The sequence below is a fragment of the Carettochelys insculpta genome, chromosome 1, assembly GCF_033958435.1.
Source record: "Carettochelys insculpta isolate YL-2023 chromosome 1, ASM3395843v1, whole genome shotgun sequence".
NCBI classification, from domain to species: Eukaryota; Metazoa; Chordata; order Testudines; family Carettochelyidae; genus Carettochelys; species Carettochelys insculpta.
This window is the reverse complement of record NC_134137.1, coordinates 353,727,575-353,745,305: the sequence shown is the minus strand read 5'-3', so window position 1 is coordinate 353,745,305 and position 17,731 is coordinate 353,727,575. Positions and strand designations below refer to the sequence as shown.

General features: G+C 41.7%; 1 protein-coding gene across 2 annotated transcripts in view; it reads left to right on the top strand.

Moving 5' to 3' along the window:
- The first annotated feature begins 293 nt into the window (after positions 1-293).
- The window catches only part of PUS7 (pseudouridine synthase 7), a 34,968-nt gene continuing 17,530 nt past the window's right edge, over positions 294-17,731 (top strand). The window contains exons 1-8 of one of the 2 annotated variants that reach the window (XM_074984155.1): positions 294-504; positions 1,995-2,075; positions 5,216-5,297; positions 6,654-7,039; positions 10,980-11,064; positions 11,180-11,281; positions 11,958-12,102; positions 17,089-17,200. In XM_074984155.1, the coding sequence (XP_074840256.1) occupies positions 6,681-7,039; positions 10,980-11,064; positions 11,180-11,281; positions 11,958-12,102; positions 17,089-17,200 (803 nt within the window). In that variant the 5' untranslated portion in view covers positions 294-504; positions 1,995-2,075; positions 5,216-5,297; positions 6,654-6,680. The remainder of the gene's footprint in view (positions 505-1,994; positions 2,076-5,215; positions 5,298-6,653; positions 7,040-10,979; positions 11,065-11,179; positions 11,282-11,957; positions 12,103-17,088; positions 17,201-17,731) is intronic. The other variant, XM_074984156.1, reaches the window with a different exon arrangement.

Sequence of the window (17,731 nt, the reverse complement as noted above, 5' to 3'; positions counted from 1 at the left end):
AGCCCGTGGCCGCAACGGCGGATCCTTGGCGACGGCGGCGGTGGCGGTGGGGGGATGGTTTTAGACACGCCGGAGGCGGGGAGAACAGGGAGACGGGAAGTGTCCCAGTGAAACACGCCGCAAACCGCTTCCCCAGGAAGCGCCTTGGCTGCAGCGGGAGCAAGGCCGCGCGGCGCCGCGCCGGGTTTACCCTGCCCGGAAGCGGTCCCCGGAGGGCAGGAGGCCGGGCTCGGTGCGGGGCCGGGCTAGGCTGATGACGTAAGGAGGAAGGAGGAGGCTGTGTATTGCCTGCGCCCTCCCCTGGCTCCGGACGAGAGCTGCAGCGTTCCGGCCCAGGCCCGCCCGGCCGCGCTGCAGAGGCCGAGCGCGCGCAGGGCGGACACGTGCGGCCGCCGCAGACCCGCTCCATGCGCCTGGCCGCTTCCGTCAGCCGCCGCCTCCTGCTCCTGGCCGCTTCCGCCGGCCGCAGCCTCCCCCTTTGCCAGCGGCAGCGCCAGGTTCTGGGTAAGCGCCTCCCGCTGCCTCCTGGCCCGGCCTCGGGGGCTGCCTGCCCGTGGGGAGCGCTGCCCCTGCCCCGCGGGCTGAGCCTGTGCCCCTGCGCGCCCTGTGCGGCGCCTAGGCTCTTCTCGGCGTGTGGGGGGAGTCCGTGCCCCCTTGGGCGGTGTCGGGCGGGGGCCCGGATGCCCGCCTTGCTGGCTGCGGTGGCCTGGCGGCCACCCCAGAGAGGCCTCCTGTGGCCCACAGAGGGCGGCGCCTGCCTGGCCTGGCCAAAACGAGCCCTGCTCACAGTGTAACTTCTCCACCCTCTCTGGGCTCCCGGTGTAACCCCACGTACATTGCCCATGGAGCGCCAGGCCCAGAGGTCTCAGTGTGCACTTATCTTTGGCACCATCCTCCTTGCCTTGTTTCCCCCCTTTCTGGAGTCCATGATGTGTTTTCGCTCCCTCTACCCCAGAAGGAACTCAGTGCTCAGCTGTACGTTGCTCCTCTCACTGAATGAGGGGCACAGATCCCACTGATCGGGCTGCTGGTTTCCTCCCAGCCCCAGGGCACTCAGCCCCCCACTCTGCCCCAAACCTGGACCCACCCATCCCACCACCACCCTTGTCTGTTTCTCTCTCCCCACCCACTGCCCTGTCCCCACTCCGCACGCTTCCTCCCCGAGCTTCCTGCATGCTGCCAAGCATGATGAGAGATGCTGGGAAGGAGGGGGAGAATGTGATGTGCAAGGCTGCTGGCAGGTGCTGGGGAGCTGCTTGCCACTGGCTTCTGAGCACCCACTAATGTTTTTTCCAGGTTTGCCTCAGCCCTGGTACACCCACAGACTCAGTGCCCATGTCAGTGACCCTGACTCTATTTTTGATCCACGTAGTTTGCAAAGCAATGGAGTATTGCGTGCTGGAATCTTGAGCCAATCACCTGGCTGCAGAAAAGCTTAAGGCAGCAAAACTCACTTCTCTGTTATAGTATTCTCTCTGTTATAGAACACAAGAGTAGCTGTTCTACACCTGGGAACTTTGCATGTTCCTCTTGTTCAGCAACACTTAGGATACTCCTGCTAAGTGTAACATTTAAATTTTATGGTTCCCACACAAGGGTGCCATTTGGGGACAACAGCCACGCCTACTGGGAAGTTGCTTGTTCTTCTTCCCCTTCCTCTCAGGGTCCGGGAAAGTATAGTGTGTGCATCACTTATCCCTCTGCCCCCTCCCATCACTGCCTGGCAGTCAGAGGAATGCAGGCAAGCTGTGTACTTTCCTCGTGCTCCCTGGTTCTGAGGGGAAGGGGAAGATGATCAAGGAGCATCCTGGTATGTGTGTCTGTAGTGCCTCTTTCCTCCCGCCCCCCCAGCCCCCTTGATCCTTTATTGTTTCCTGAAGTTATCTGAGGCATCTACTTTCTGGACTGTCATGTACCAGTGTACCAGGATACCATTTTGTGTCTCATCTAATTTACTGCTTCATTGGATGGAAAGCCTGCTCTGTGCTTTACAGGTCAACCTTAACACTCTTCATTATCTCTTCAAAGTTCCTGATTGGATATCTACAGAACAGATACAGTGAAAGCACAACAGTGTAAGTTTACACATTGGCAGGGAATAAAGAAATCCCTGTTTTTGATGATAAAGGGATAGTTCAGTCTCCATAAAACCTCGTCCTCTACTGACATTGCCAGCAAGAGTCCAGCTTTGATGTGGGAAGTGGACTTTAACAAACAGCTGTCAAATAGTAACAGCCTTTTCTCACTAAGTGACCTGTACAAGTGAAAGACTGTCTCTCTCTCAATCACTTTTGATTCACCTAAATCCCTTCAGTACTTAATTCTTTTTCTATATGGTGTTTACTTCTTAACTAGTATTTGTTTGTCCTCTGTTCTTAGACTAGGCAGTCTATGATACCTGTCTAATCTCTAGTTACTACTGTGATGGGTGACTTCTAGAAACACATAACAGACTAATAGGTTGATTTCCTTTTGGACTCTTCCTGCTGGATTGTAGCCCTGCAAAGGCTCATTACACTATGATGAACAACTACCCTCTCCCAGCCCCTTGGGGGTGGGCAGGAACTGAGTTAACAGACATGCTCTATGCTACCCATATTGGAATTCTGTGCCAAAAAGTTAAAAACCCTATGCACAATATTTCAAATGTTGCAAAATTCTTCATATTTTATTTGTCTAAGTAACATATTATGATATCAGCAGTTTCAGTTATTTGTGGTCATCTATTTCAAAATACTTGTCAGCAAGTATGTCTAACAATACAGGAAAAAAAAAAGATTCAGAATGTGTTATTGACTAATGGATTCCTCCCTAGGAATAATAATACAGAGTTCCAAGAAAGAATTCCTTTAAACTACAGTATAGAATGGTATTTCCTGTACCCCTCAGGAGCAGTGAACAAGCTTGGCGGAGTCAGGGTAACAGAGCGGAAAGTAATTGCTGAGAAGGAGCCTGGGTGTGAACTTGGAGGGTTGTTGTCTCTGAGCCCCCAGTCAGGTATTTTCCTGTTCCTGTGTGGTCCAGCACTGCCATTCAGTCCTTGGCCCAGTTTTTCCTTCCCCACTAGCCCTTAAGAGCCCCTGTTTGACCCTCCCCTGGAAGTGCCCCTTGCTGTTTATCCCCCATAGCCCTTGTTTCCTGAGCTGGCTCTTTCTCTTTCCTGTCCTGGCTGGGGTTTATCAGGAGTGGCACCTGTCTTCTAGTGCCACAGCGCCCTCTAATGGGCCTAAGGCAGAGCTTCAGCGAAATTTTAAGCTAAAGAATTTTTTAAACCTAACTAGAGAGAAACAAGTATGCTACGGTTACACTGCAGCAATCAGTCAACAGAAGTTGTCAGAAGAGATTTCCCAACAAAACTTTTATCAGCAGAGTGCAGCTGCAAACAAAAGGAAGAACACTTCTCCGACAGAGCTAACAGACTGCCTACCTGCACTCTCGACGAAACAAGCACTTGGAAGCACAGCAGACAGGGCTGCCCATTGTTCTGGATGCCCTGTCTGTGGAGAGAAGGCCTCCAGAGAGCATCCAGGCAGCTTTTTTGTCAACAGAATCTGTTGACAGCAGCTTTATGCTTCATGGCTGAGAAGCAGAACACTGCTGGTGACAAATCTCAGCACTTTCAACAGACTGTTGACAAAATGCATTTTGTGTGCAGATATTCCACCATGTTTGTCAACAAAACTGGGGTTTTGTGATCAAACTCGCAGGTGTAGCTGGGAAGGTGTTGTTTTTCATAATAATTTCAAGTCTAAATTTCTTGGAGTTCTTATATGATGCATAGCTAATTTTGGTCAGTTTCAGGACAGCTGACATTTCAGTAGGTGAAGAGATGTATCTAACCTGTAATGAGTCTTCCTTAAATTATACATCTTTAAAATTATCAAGTGGGAGATGTTATCTAAGGATTGAGGAATTGTCTAGAAGACTGGTTTGTGAGTTGATTGAGTTATTTGCTCGCAACAATCTATAGGTACATTGATGGGGTGATGTAGGCAAGCAGATACTCTGTCTATTCTGTGTATGGTTATGGGGTTTTTGATCACCAAGGCTATTCATCTGGCTCCTTTCACAAGCATTAAATTCACACATTCCCTTACAAAAAATACTAATTGCAAACAATCAAACAACAACATGCAAGGCTAGCTAAGGGGATCTGCTGCAGATTCTGTTGTAGTTGAGCAAATCAGTTTTATTAAAGACTACCCCTGAGGTTAATAAAGATCCACACTGGTGTGTCTACCTACTTGCCATATCAATTCTGAAAGGTGTGTTTTTTGTGTTCTCTGTGTCTTTCTTAACTGGGATGTTAAGACTTAATTGGTTAACAGGTAAGCGTCATCCTAAATGTATGAGGCTAATATGGTTAATTGGGGGGGCGGGGGAAGGGGAGCTGGAGCAGCCCCCCACCTGCTGTGGGCAGGGGGCTTCTCCAGCCCTGTGGGGCCTGCTGTGAGTGGGGGGGGCACTCCAGTGTGGCCAGAGCAGCCCTGGTCTGCAGCAGGACCAGCCTGGAAATGCTGTGGGCAGAGGCTCTCCAGCTCAGCTGAAGCCAGCTGGGTCCATGGGAGGGGGGCTGCTTCAGCCTGGTTAGAGCAGTCCCCCAACCCCATTTAATCTGTTAACTGCTTAAAATTAACATTTTTTCAGTTAACTATTTAAATGGGATTTTACTTCCCTCCTCTTAACTTCTTCTGTCTGGATGCTTCTTAGTTTTTGTGGTTCTATTACAGTCTCATTGGCATCCAGCTTCTGTAAGCACTCTCTTTACAAGTGTGCTTTTAGTTTTTCTCTTATTACTAAGACAAAACTCTTTTGTTCTGCCTCTTTGCATATCTAGGCCTCCATGCTCCTTTTTAAAATCTTAGCTGTTATCCAAACATACAATATCACTTCTATATAATGTGATGCACAGACCTACCAAATCCTGCGTATAGTGCCTTATTTACCACCTTTTGCGTTCTCTTTAGTGTGATACATATTCAGGAGTGTGGAAAGAGCTTTTACAGGGATTGTAAGCACTGAGCCACAAGTACAGGGTTTGTTTCTTGCTTCCCCCTCTTCCTCCACCAGTGCTCCCATTCCTCTGGAATCGTTAAGGAAGATAATATTGCATAGATTTTGGGACCTCTGGAGCACTTTAGACCCATTCATTATCTTAGGTTGTTTTAATAATTTTTTAATTATAATTTCAAACAGTTTTCTCTGTCTTCTCTAGTCCCCAGAGTTCTGTTCCTGCAGGCCCCCAAGTGGACAGTGAACCAGTTAGTGACAAGAATCAAGTGCTCACTTCCACACACGTGAGTGGTTACTGCCTTCCATCCAGGGTTTATATCATTCACTGGTGGTTTGCCCCTGCCCTACCCCTCTGCCTTCCTGCCCCTGAAGGCTTCCTTCACTGCACCCTTGGTGACTCATTGGTCAGTGCTGGGTGGGTTAAGGAAGAAGAGTAGGAGCTTTTTCTGGGAAAAGAAGAGGTGAAATATATATTTAGACAATGGGGATAGCTCATTGAGCCACTGGATCGGAATTATTAGTAGAGTGAAATCTTTTGGGGAAATGGAGTAATACATACCAGTCAGTTTTAGCTGTAGTGAGATCCATATTAAAAACTTCTTAGGCCCCCAGATTGACAGCAGCAAAGCCCATGGGGCCAGCTGTATGATAGTTGGGCACTGGTACCATCACAGCAGTTGAAAGTAATGTGGTAAAGAGAGCAGGGATGGGCAGGGGTTAGATTTGCTGAAGGTGTGGCATCATTCTTCTCCAGCACCAGTTGGGAGAGATTCCAAGAGTCCCCATTTTGGAGAAATTTCAAAAACTGGTGCTTCCTAAAAGTGTGACCTTCATATCTAGTAGAAAGGCTTTTTGTATTAGCCAATTAATTCTGCTGGTATATCACACTCCAGCTTTCTAAATGAAATAATCTATTCTGGAAAAGGCACTCCTGTCTGTATAACTGCATCTGTGTGAGGGCTTTTGCTAAAATAGCTATATTGGGTAGGGGTGTGATTCGCGCCCTTCCACTCCCTCCATATCAGTGTAGTTGTGCAGCATAGACCAGGCCTGAGCCTGAGATAATTTGTCAGGAGTGCTTTTTCTGCCTTTCTGAGTCAGGATTCTAATAATTTATTCTCCCTTCCCTGCATTGTGCCTCTGCTGCAGCCTTGTCTACACTTTACTGTACTGTAACTTTCTCATTCAGGGATGTGAAGTGTGCATACCGCTTCCCCCAAGCACAGCAAGTTACAGCACTGTAAAGCAGTGGCATAAACAGGCTCGCAGCACTGGGACTTGCACTTTCAGTGCTGTTAGCTAATGCCCTCCTGGAACTGGATTACACAGAGTGGCAGGAGAGCTCTCTCCTAGTGCTGGTGGGGTGACCACATGGCCACACTAAAGCACTTCCATAACAGCACTTTAAAGATGACTCTGTAGACAAGGCGTGAGTTTGCTAAGTGTATCTTCTTTGTATCTGTATCTTTGCCTGTAGTTTAACTTACACCTATGCAAATCCATTGACTCTAGGGTTGCTCAGGTATAATTTGACGCAGAATTTGGGTTTGTGTGTGTTGCACATTTAAAGACATACTTTTTTTAAAAGCAAAATATTTGGAAACAAACCCTTTTAAGTAGTCGTCGTCTGTCTTCTCCAGGCTTTGTACCACTCCGTGCCTTTAAATATGGAAGGTGTCGAAATGACATCCTTAAAACGTGCTCATTCGGAGGAGGATGTGGGTAACGTAGATGAAATTAAAAGGCGAAAGATCTCAGAGGAGTCTTTTAAGACGGGAAACAATTCTGAGGAAAGCATTGACACTGAGAGTGAACAACCCGGGAAGCTTTTACATGAGGACAAGAAAGATGACGTAATTCCAAATGAGGAAGGTGAGGAGGAAGAAGATGAACTGGAGGGGAGTGATGAAGAAGGGGACCCGGAGAGCTTTGCAGACATGATGAAGCATGGACTAACAGAACTTGATGTCGGCATTACAAAGTTTGTTAGCTCTCATGAAGGGTTTTCTGGAATCTTAAAAGAGAGGTAACTTTTTATCTTGGCAATCGTATGTACTTTTATTTCCTTTTATTAGCAACTGTTCTCCATTTTCCTTCTCTGCTTAGGCTAGGAATCAGATGCCACCATCTCTGATATTACATTAACATGTATCAAGATTCAAAAAGGTTGCCTGCAAGTGTGCTTCGCTCCTTTTTATTAAAGTCAGGGCTCTGAGAAAGCTTAAGTTTGTACGTAGTTGGTGCCTTTTTATAGCGTTTGTATTCTGCTGAGTAAAACTGAGAAAAGGGTCTAAAAGGGAAGTTAATCTTATGAATTTGCAGTTTGAATTACTTTCTATCAACTTTGTACAGAACATGCAACCTAGTTACAGGAAGCACTATGTACATTGGAAGTACCACTAATATACACACAAAAGATTTAACTAAATGTTTATGATCCCAAAGTCAAAAAGTTTCTGAAAAAACAAGTTAAGGTTGATATGTGGTGGTGATCTAAGGGTCCCTTCTGCTGCTAAAATGTATAACTCTTGTCAATTATAACGTGTACAAAACTAAAGAGCCTAAAAATATTGAGGATACCACAAATCTAACTTTGTTTCCATAATAAACTCCTCATTCTTATTTCATTATAACCTAGCATTCTTAAATCTTTTGTAAATAAATACTGTCTTTCACCAGAAATCCCAAAATATAAATTCAAAAATCTTGTGAAGAAAAAACGTACAAATTATTTTCCCAATCTAGCAAAGTACTTAAACTTGTTTTGCCTAACTGGTGTGTATACAGATACACGCCAACATATTTATCAGTTTCAAATTAAAGTTATTCTATATGTTCATAATTTTGCCATAAATAAACACTTATGCCATTTTTCTCTGAAACCGCTGATATAAAATAGATATTCTAATATCACTTCTTATTGTTGGCTATTCCTTATCTTGCATTCAGTTTTGGGTGAGTACCAGGAAGGAGAGTTTTATTTGTTCACATTGAAAAATGTGGATTCATCCCACCTCTATTTTAAAGTGTATTGGCCAAATAATCTGAGTTCCTAAACATAAATCTTGATACTATGTTGACAGAGATGTTGGCAGCCTCATTATTGCCCACCCACCTCCGACTTTGACCCTTGTGACCTTTGTAAGCGTATGTAATGTGTCCTTCACCATCAGCTCTATGGGAAAATATTAAAGAAGAAATTTTGCCAAACATCTCATCATGAAGCCTCTTTTCCCCTCTGATTATCAAATGCTGAAAGTAAATTGACAGCCTTTTCTCTCAGCTGCTTCTAAAAATCTTATTTCAGAAAATGCAACTTAGTTTGGCTATACTAATGTACAAAGAGAGTCCTTTATGTTCCCTCTCCTGGCACCAATTCCCTGTCTTTAAAAAAACAAAACAAAACAAAAGCCAACCAACCTTGTATCAGAATCTGGTTTGTTACTGCAGTGGCTATCCAGAGGAGCTGTTATTGCTGTGACATTCTCTGTATTTCCATCTGCATTGCTATGAACAAGAAACCTGACTCAGTCTTCCTGGGAAAAGGATGAGTTGAGCTCTATTTTACAGCTAGTACTGAAGAATGTTAGTTGAAGTGGCAGAGTTCATGTGCTATTTCATGAAATAAAAGTACAGTAGAATCTTAATTCTTATTAATGGCTAGGAGTCAATGAATTTCTGATCTCTGCAAACTAGCAAGTAATCAATTCAAAATAATACATTATCTAACAGACTTTATTCATCTACATGAGCCTAATTAATGAGTTACTACATTAATAAATATTAAAGTTTATTTGGTTAAATAAGGTGACCTCAGTAGCATGAAGACTCAACAATCTACAAGTTTCATTGTTGGGAAGTTGGGCAAGTCTGTTTCTTCTGTGTATCAATGACAAAGAGCAAATTATCCAGTTTCTATTGTATTTAAAACTTCTTAGGAAAAGAGATGGAAATCAAGATATAGTTTAAAAAGTGTGATTTGTAAAGGAAGGCCCAAGAATTGACTCCATTCCCCAGGCACCTTTTTTTATGTCCATCTGTAATTTTTAAGTGATTTTTTTTTTTGTTTTTAATATTTTTAATTCCCCTCCTTTCCTAATTATATATACTCTTAATCTCTGTCTTTGTACAATAAACTATTACAGTATAAATTGAGTGTATTAGTGGTTGGAAAACATAGACAGGGTAGTTATCAGTACTTCATGATTGAGATGGAAGGGCGTGTTAAGTGAGGGCCCATGGGGATCTGTTCTAAATTCAGTTCTGTTCATAATCTACATAAGTTATTTGACTAATGGGATAGAGAGTAATACACTTATGAAGTTTTCAGATGACATCAAGTTTGAAGAGGTTACAAGTGCTTTGGAGGACAGAATTAAAATTTAAAATGAAGTCAGACCATTTCTCCAGTTTACTGAGATCAACAGGATGAAATTCAGAAAGGACAAATGTGAAGTACTCCAGTTAGGAAGGAATAACTAATTTCACCGATACAAAATGGGAAATGACTGTCTAGAAAGGAGTACTGCAGGAAAACAGCTGGGGGTTACAGTAGATCACAAACTAAATGTGAGACAACAATTTAATACTGTTAAGTGCCCCCCTACTCTTCCCCCAAAGGTGTGAACATCTCTATGCGGTGTATTATATAAGGGTATTGTAAGCAAGAAATACAAAGTAATTCTTCTACTCTAGTTAGCACAGATGAAGCCTCGCATGGAGTACTGTGTGAGAAAGAGGTGGAGAAATTGGAGAAAGTTCAGAGGAGAACAATAAAAATGATTGAAGGTCGAGAAAACATGACCTATGAGGAAAGATTAAAAACAATGTGTTTATATAGTCTGGAGAATTGAAGATGGTGCGGGGGGGGGGGGGGGGGCAGGGATGGACAGGGTGACATGAAAATTGTTACAGACTGCAGGGTAATGTATTGTTCTTAATCACCAAATGGAAGAACGTAAGAACAGCCATACTTGGTCAGACCAAAAGTCCATCTGGTCCAATATCCTGTCTTTCAACAGTAGCTAATGCCAGGTGCCCCACACAGAAGGAGCAGAACAGGTACTCATTAAGTTATTCATTCCCTGTTGCCTGTTCTTAGCTTCTGACAAACAGAGGATAGGGACACCTTCCCAGCTAATGGGTTAGGCATCACAAAAAAAAGTGTCCTAATATTAAAGCACTGGAACAAGTTACTTAGAATGGTTGTGGAATCTTTATAATTGGAGGTTTTTCAGAACATGGTAGACAAGCATCTGTCAGGGATGATCTTGGTCCTGCCTTGGTGCAATTATATAACCTGTTGAGGTCCCTTTTAGTCTTACGATTCTTTTAAAATGCTAGTAATTTTAACATTCAGTGAACATCCCTAAACAAGTTTCAGGGCAGCTGTGTTAGTCTGTAGCTTCACAAATAACAAGCAGTCCTGTAGTATTTTAAAGACTAACACATTTATTATGTGTTGAGCTTTTGTGGGTAAGACCCACTTCTTCACATTGGAGTTGACAATTAGAATCCCAGGTTTATATAATGGGAGGTGAAAGGTGTGGGGGGGAGGGGGAAAAAAGGGGTTACCTATCACTAATAGGGCCCATAGATGAAGCAAATTAAGGTAAGTAGGATATGTGCCATTCCAGTGAATATCAAAGTTGGGGAAATTGGCCTTGTAATGCAGAAGGTAATTGAGATCTCAAATTGCTAATGAGCATTTGTGCTTCTGTGATGGAGAGGAAGAATAGGTATCATTTTCATATTGAGTTGTTACATGATGATTAAAGATGACTTTCCAAAGTATCTAGTGTGTCTTCTGGGTAATTTTTCTTGGGGTGTGAGAAAGGTATTTAGTAGATAACGGCTGAAGTTTTAATTTAGAACCTGAAAAAAGTATATTGGAAAATGGCTTTCTGTTCACAGAAGCCTTTAGTTTTCCCTCTCTGTGTTTTTAATCTCCTGTGTTTTTCTGTTAGATACTCAGACTTCGTTGTTCATGAAATAGGAAAAGATGGTTGCATAAGCCATTTAGATGACTTTTCTGTGCCAGTGGATGTGGAGGTAAATTTTGAGTAGCTTTCTGTAATCAATTTTTTTCCCCCAAAAAATTAACACACTAATGAAGACTTGTTCTGACTGGGTTATGTGAGTTATTGTGTTTATTTTAATGTATTAGGACCCTTCAGAAGAAATATTTACAGTTTTGTCAGATGAAGACAAGCGGAATTTAGAAGAGCTCCAACTTTTTAAGAACAAAGAAACCAGTGTTGCCATAGAGGTAAAATTGTAACACAATATGAAGGACTTAGCTAAGATATCCTTTTTTTGGGGAACGAGATGGGTATGTGCAGGGAAAAGGTATGCACTAAATGTTAGGTACAAAAGTAGTTTGTTTGATCTTTATATTAGAGTAGGTTGTGCTGAAAAGTTGTAAATTTTGGATGGGATTCTGCAAATGTACAGGTGTACTGAACTATGCATGTGAGTACTCATCTTGGTTTCACTGTGTTTCACTTGCATAAAATAATTTGTGTCCTTTAAAGTAGTGGTGTCCAATAGGATTTTCCCAATCACCACACTCCCCTACTCCTCAGAGTCAGGCACCATCCCTCCTTTGCCCCAGCCACAGAGCCAGGCACCAGCCCCCCCAGCTGCCAGAGACTCCCCAGAGCCGCTGTGGCTGGAGGTGCGGGCCCCCCTCTTACCCCTCCGCAACTGTCGGGCTCTGTGGCTGCCACGCAATTTTCCCACAAAGTGGTGGGGCATGTGCATGGAGTGGAGGTTGGCAGACGTGTATTGGACACCGCAGCTTTAAAGGATAGTCAAACCATGTTTTCTTAAGGTTAGTTTCTGCACAGAAATATGATTTTGTTTATTAAGAATAAACAAAAATATAAGTGCACATGACCAAAGAAAAACTATTTTTGTTTGACAATTTTCTTTGTTAAATGTAGGTTATTGAAGACACTAAACAAAAAAGAACTATTATCCACCAGGCAGTGAAGTCTTTGTTTCCTGGATTAGAGACGAAAACTGAGGACCGGGATGGGAAAAAATACATCGTTGCTTACCATGCTGCTGGGAAGAAGGCACTGGCAAGTGAGTTTGTTACTATCACCCTCATTTCAGATTTCCAAGTTGAACTACAATTTTGAAACAAAATGTTTAGTAGTAATTACATAATACTCGGGGTAAGCAGTGGCTATAATATGGATTTAGAGGCTGTTTCATGCCTCTGTACCCATTGATCAAGTTATTGTACTTCTAAGTGATACAGGTATGAGGCTTACCCATTGGGTATGATAAATTTTTTTTTTTTTTTGTTCAGAATACTAATCAGAAATCATGAGTAGCAAGTGTGAAGTTGTTTTGCTGGGTTTATGGCAAGTGAGAGGTATTAGGACCTGCAGGAAGTAGTCAGGAGGGAACATAAGTTTTCAAATATGTCATAAAGGACGATGATTGTTTTCCATGTCCACCGAAGGTAGGACAGGAAATAATGGGTTTAATCTGCAGTGGTGGTGGGTTAGTTTTGACATTAGAATAAGCCTCTAATTATCAGGGTAGTTAAGCTCCAGAATAGGTTTCCAGAATAGGTTGTGGAATCCTCAGAACTGGATGTTTTAAAAGAACAGTTCAGATAAATGTCAGGGAGAGCCTAGGTTGGTCCTGCCTCAGCTCATAGGGCTGGACTTGATGGTCTCTCAAGGTCCCTTCTGGCCTACATTTCTTTGATTCTGAGTGCTGAATAGACAGCATAGGAGTTTCCGCTTTGTGTTCCAATAATCTGGTACCTCTGACAAGTTAGTAAATGGATTTTAAGTCTAAAGATTTGCCTAAACACAGAATTTCACCAGTTTAATTCAGGATGTGGGGCTTTCATAAACTGATTTAGTTAAATAAGTATGATAGGCTTGTATTTTGGTTTAGCTAGTCTTGTTTCAGTTTACCCAAAGCCAGTTAGGACACAGATCTAAGCTAAATTATATCTCATTACCAGTAGATGGGCTCAAAATGTTTTAATGCAAATTAAATAGGAACTACATATTTACTTTAGATAAGATTATATTTTATTTGACCTTCTTTTAAGCAAATACAAAAGTCTGCCACTACATGGTGGAGTATTTAAAATATCAAAAACTTGGTGTAAATATTACATGTGTAAGATATATCATAACAACTGTGTCAAATTAATTGTATGTTTGCATGCTTTATGCATGGACTATGCATATGTATAACTATAAAAGTAATCGCAAAACAAATCCTGTTTTTCCTTTGGGTTATAAAAGTCTTCCTCAGTTTGCACTGCTGATGTTTACATTCCTTAGCCATTTTTGTAGCAAAGAGCATGTATTAAGTTGAACAACTTCAACTAAAAGTTATTTTACAAGTAGGATTTGAGAAGATTTTAACTGGTGTCCATTGGAAAAGAAAAAGTATTTCTCTAAAGGAAAAAAATTTATTTTTTCGATTTTCATATGATGCGGTAGGACTTAATGTGTTTTGAAATGTAGATTCTTATCCCTGATGTGGCAAACATTTACATATGTAAGTTCACTGACTACCAATGTGCATAAATGCTTGAAGAATTACACTAGACTGTAGGCTGTCTGGGGCACAGGCTATATCTAAGTCTTGCATATATACAGTGACTAACACATGAGATCTCAATCCTGAATGGGATCAGTGGGCAAGAAACACTTGAATTATTTAATAATTGGCTTTTATATGCTGAGAATGATTGAGTATGCTTATGAGAATGAGAGTAACAGTGTTTTCTTACTCATTAAATTTCAAGTGTTTTTGTATGTGTGGTATTAGAATACTTCAGGCATGGACTTATTACCTAAGTAACTTGTTGGCAGTGCTCTCCATCATTGTTCACAGTGACGTTTGTTGTACCTCTGACTGAAGCTTTCCACATATTTAGTGTTTGCTTCTGCACGATTCTATCGCATAACCATCTAAACCACTATCACCAACCCCATGATTGTTGGGTGCTCTACAAGTCTACAGCATAAACAATCATAACCATAAACCTGCATGTTCACCTCTAAAACCCTTTAATAGTCCAAAAATTAAACATTGCTCTCTTGTGCTCTTTATGCTATGCATTGGGACAGAGGTCAGAACTGCAACAGGTAAGACATGTTGGTATTTCATGGTGGTAAAATGAAATGCCATCCATTCAGACACTAAATAGAGAAGGCATTGGCCAAATTAACAAGTATTTAAAATAAAGTCTGTGTGCAAGCAGCATTATGTTTTGACAGACAGGGACAAGATCAGAGCTGCACCCTTCACACGTTCGGTTAGCAGCTCCTGTCTTGCACATCACTTGGTATAAACCCAGTAGTTCACCCACATGCAGTGGCTTGCAAGATTAGGACCAGGGCTAGGTTAAGGCACAGGAGTGATAGGTGAGACCCTGGTCCCATTGAAATCAATGATGAAACTCCCCTGGGGATCAAAAAGGCAGGATTTCAGTTCACAGGTGTTTGTTTAGAGTTCTTGGAGTCATGTGAGTTTTATCTCAAGATCTAAGATTCATGGATTTCATTTAAAAAATAGCCATGACGGTTACAATAAAAAGCTTGAAAACATGAATCAGGAATAAGGGGTGCAGCAATGTCTGCCTGATCGTTCAGAGTCTGAAGCAATACTTCAGAGAGTCATGAACAGTCTTATTTATCTTAGTGGGGCATTGACCTCAACACTAATTGCTCTTGAAAGCTGCGGCAACACCGCTCAGGCAGGGGATTGTGTACAGCAGGAGAAGAATGTACCTATACAAGTAGATACACTGGTTGCGGGGGGTAAAATTATGGGTTCCTCTGTTGCCATCCCTGCTTCTCTTGCAGTGGGAACTCCACCTACTGCCACGCCTATGGGATGGAGGGGACTATGGCACGGGCATGGTATTGTAGTAGCAAAAGCCATCGGGTGCCTAGGTTCCTGGGTTGCCTTACTCTGCTTTTGATTGGGGCTGCTGTTTTTGAAAGAAATTCAAATGAAAGTTTGTACAATTGAGCAATCCATACATTGTGGAGAAATTTTCAGCTGGGAAATGATTCTCCCTTTAAATCACTTTGGGTTTTTTTACCCTCATACTATTCTAATGACATTTTTGTGTAAATACACTCTTTGTTCCTTAAACCTAATTTGCTACATTAAAGTAATAATTTGTACAAAAGTAAATTGAAATGTCAGAGGATTCATGACTTCAGAAGGAGAGTTAAGCAGGAGCTAATGAACTCTTAGTCTATTTTTTTTTAAATAAGGACCATGTACATCATGCTGTTAATTCGCTGAAGAATTTCTTGGTTCAGTGGGGTCTTCGCATATACATTGATGGCCAGTATGGCCCCTGATTAGCATAAAATGTTCCTGATACTCTTTCCCCAAAGGAGATAGATACAACTCTACTTATGTTCTCTCCAAATATTGTAGCACTCCATATGAGCAATTAGAGCTGATGACATTGCTTCTTTAAAGAAGACACATCAACTCTTCTTTCAGGCTTTTGTTGATTAGAAAATAAATAACATTTTAAACCTAGGCCTTCCCTAAAGGAGATGACTATATTTTGGTAGCAGTATTAATTTGAACAAAAATTTTTATATGGATAGAACCTCCGCTACTTCTCCCATGTAGATATGTTTATTATTGAATAAGAATACATTTTTCTTTAGCTTTTGTTACTTGGGAAAGGATTTAAGATAGAAGGAAAAGAGATACTCTTATACAAGAATGTCCACACGATAGTTTTATACCTCCTAAAACTTCTTCATTTAGATAAGCTATTAATTTTTAGTATTTAATTTCCTCATGTGCCTTTTATAAAACAAACAGCCCGAAAGGGCTGCTATTACTGCCTTTAAATCATTGACATACTCTTCTTGACCTCTATGGCTGTGTCTAGGTACAGTCTGGCTGCCGGCAGCATGATGCAAATATGGGCTCATGACATTGAAAATGGCTGCTTATTTGCATATTCACAGCAGAAAACAAGAGTGTAGACGTGGTTCTGCTGGCAAACCCCGCCCCCCCTTTGTCAACAGTCCCTTATGCCTGATTTTTCCCAGGCATAAAGGGCTGCTGACAAAGGGGGTTTTTGCCACCAGAACCACGTCTACGCTGCTTGTTTTCGTCCAATAATATGCAAATAAGCGGCCATTTACAATGTTGTGAGCCTTCATTTGAATCATGCTGGTGGCAGCCAGACTGAATCTAGACATAGCCTATGGGTGGAGGATTGAGTATTGATTATATAATGCACATTTATCTTTGAAAATGTTACTGTGCATACTAGCTTTTTAATATTTTGACAGTCTTGCTTCCTTGCACTTTTTACACATTTTTTTAAAAAAGGTGAGTTTGAATTACTTCTTAAGAATTTGGCCCAAATTTAACTTCCTTGTGAGACTTGGTTACCAAACTTCACTTTGAAATGAATTCTTTCCAATTGCAAAGCCTTTAAAACTTGTATATGATTGATAACTCAAGCACTGGTGTTACATCCACAATGATGTCATCCTTAAAACAACATTATGTTCCTCATACAGAGCAAACTACGGTCTGGATATAAGGACCATTGGAGTCTTCCCATTTATTTTAAGCAGCATTGAATCAAACCCAAAGTGCCAGACGTTGCTGAAAGTGACATGACGGGCAAAACTCTGATTTCATGGAGAGTAGGATTAGGGGCTGTGACTACAAATAAACTACTGGGAAAATGCTTTAACAGGAGGATGCTTTCTTTTGACATGCAACTCCAAGTAATATTTGTATGTCATATATCTAAAAAAACCTCTTGCAATATAAATTTACACCACAATGGACCTGCAGAAAGTGCTCTTTTCCAGAGAGAACGTGGGTGAGGTAATGTCTTTTACTGGACCAACTTTTGTCATTCAGTACTTTATTTTCTGAAGAAAGAAGTGCATGAAAGCTAATAGAAGAGATTGAGAGTTGTGTGTTTGTTTGAAAATGGAAACAGCAGTTGCAAGTAAATGAACTCCTGCAAAAGACATAATGTACAAATTCCCCCCCCCCCTTTTTTTGTTTTAATTCTTTGTTTTGAAGATCCAAGAAAACATTCCTGGCCAAAATCTAGGGGAAGCTACTGCCATTTTGTATTATACAAGGAAAACAAGGATACTATGGATGCTATTAATGTACTATCTAAATTTTTAAGGTAAGAATATCATTGTTACTTTGAGATGCACAGCTAAATATTTTGTGATAATGTAAATATTCTCCTTAGAAATCCTTGTGCCAAAACCTTTCAGCAAATATATTATCACAGTATATCCAGTAATCTAGCAAAATATTTTTGGTTTAGAAGGTCAAATTTGAAATGTGCTGCATTTGGAAAAATGTAGGAAAATAGTTCTCATCAATGAAAAATGGCTTACTTTCAGGCCTGGTCTTCACTGGGGGAAAGATGTATGTTTTACCTCCTAACTTGTGTGAAGACTACAAAATGTCCTGGCTTGACCTTTATTCTCAGGGCTTTTTTATACATGAAACTGTACAGCAGCCTACCTGCAGTGCTGCAGCTGCCCACTAAGGCACTTGAGTGTAGACACTACCTAGCCCAACAAAAGCCATGGTGTTGAAAATTCATCTTCCTGAAAGGCATTGTTAGATAGCTTGAGGGAACAATTGCTCTGTGGACTAACACTCTCTATTCTGGGGTTACCACAGCTTAACTACGTTGGTCTGT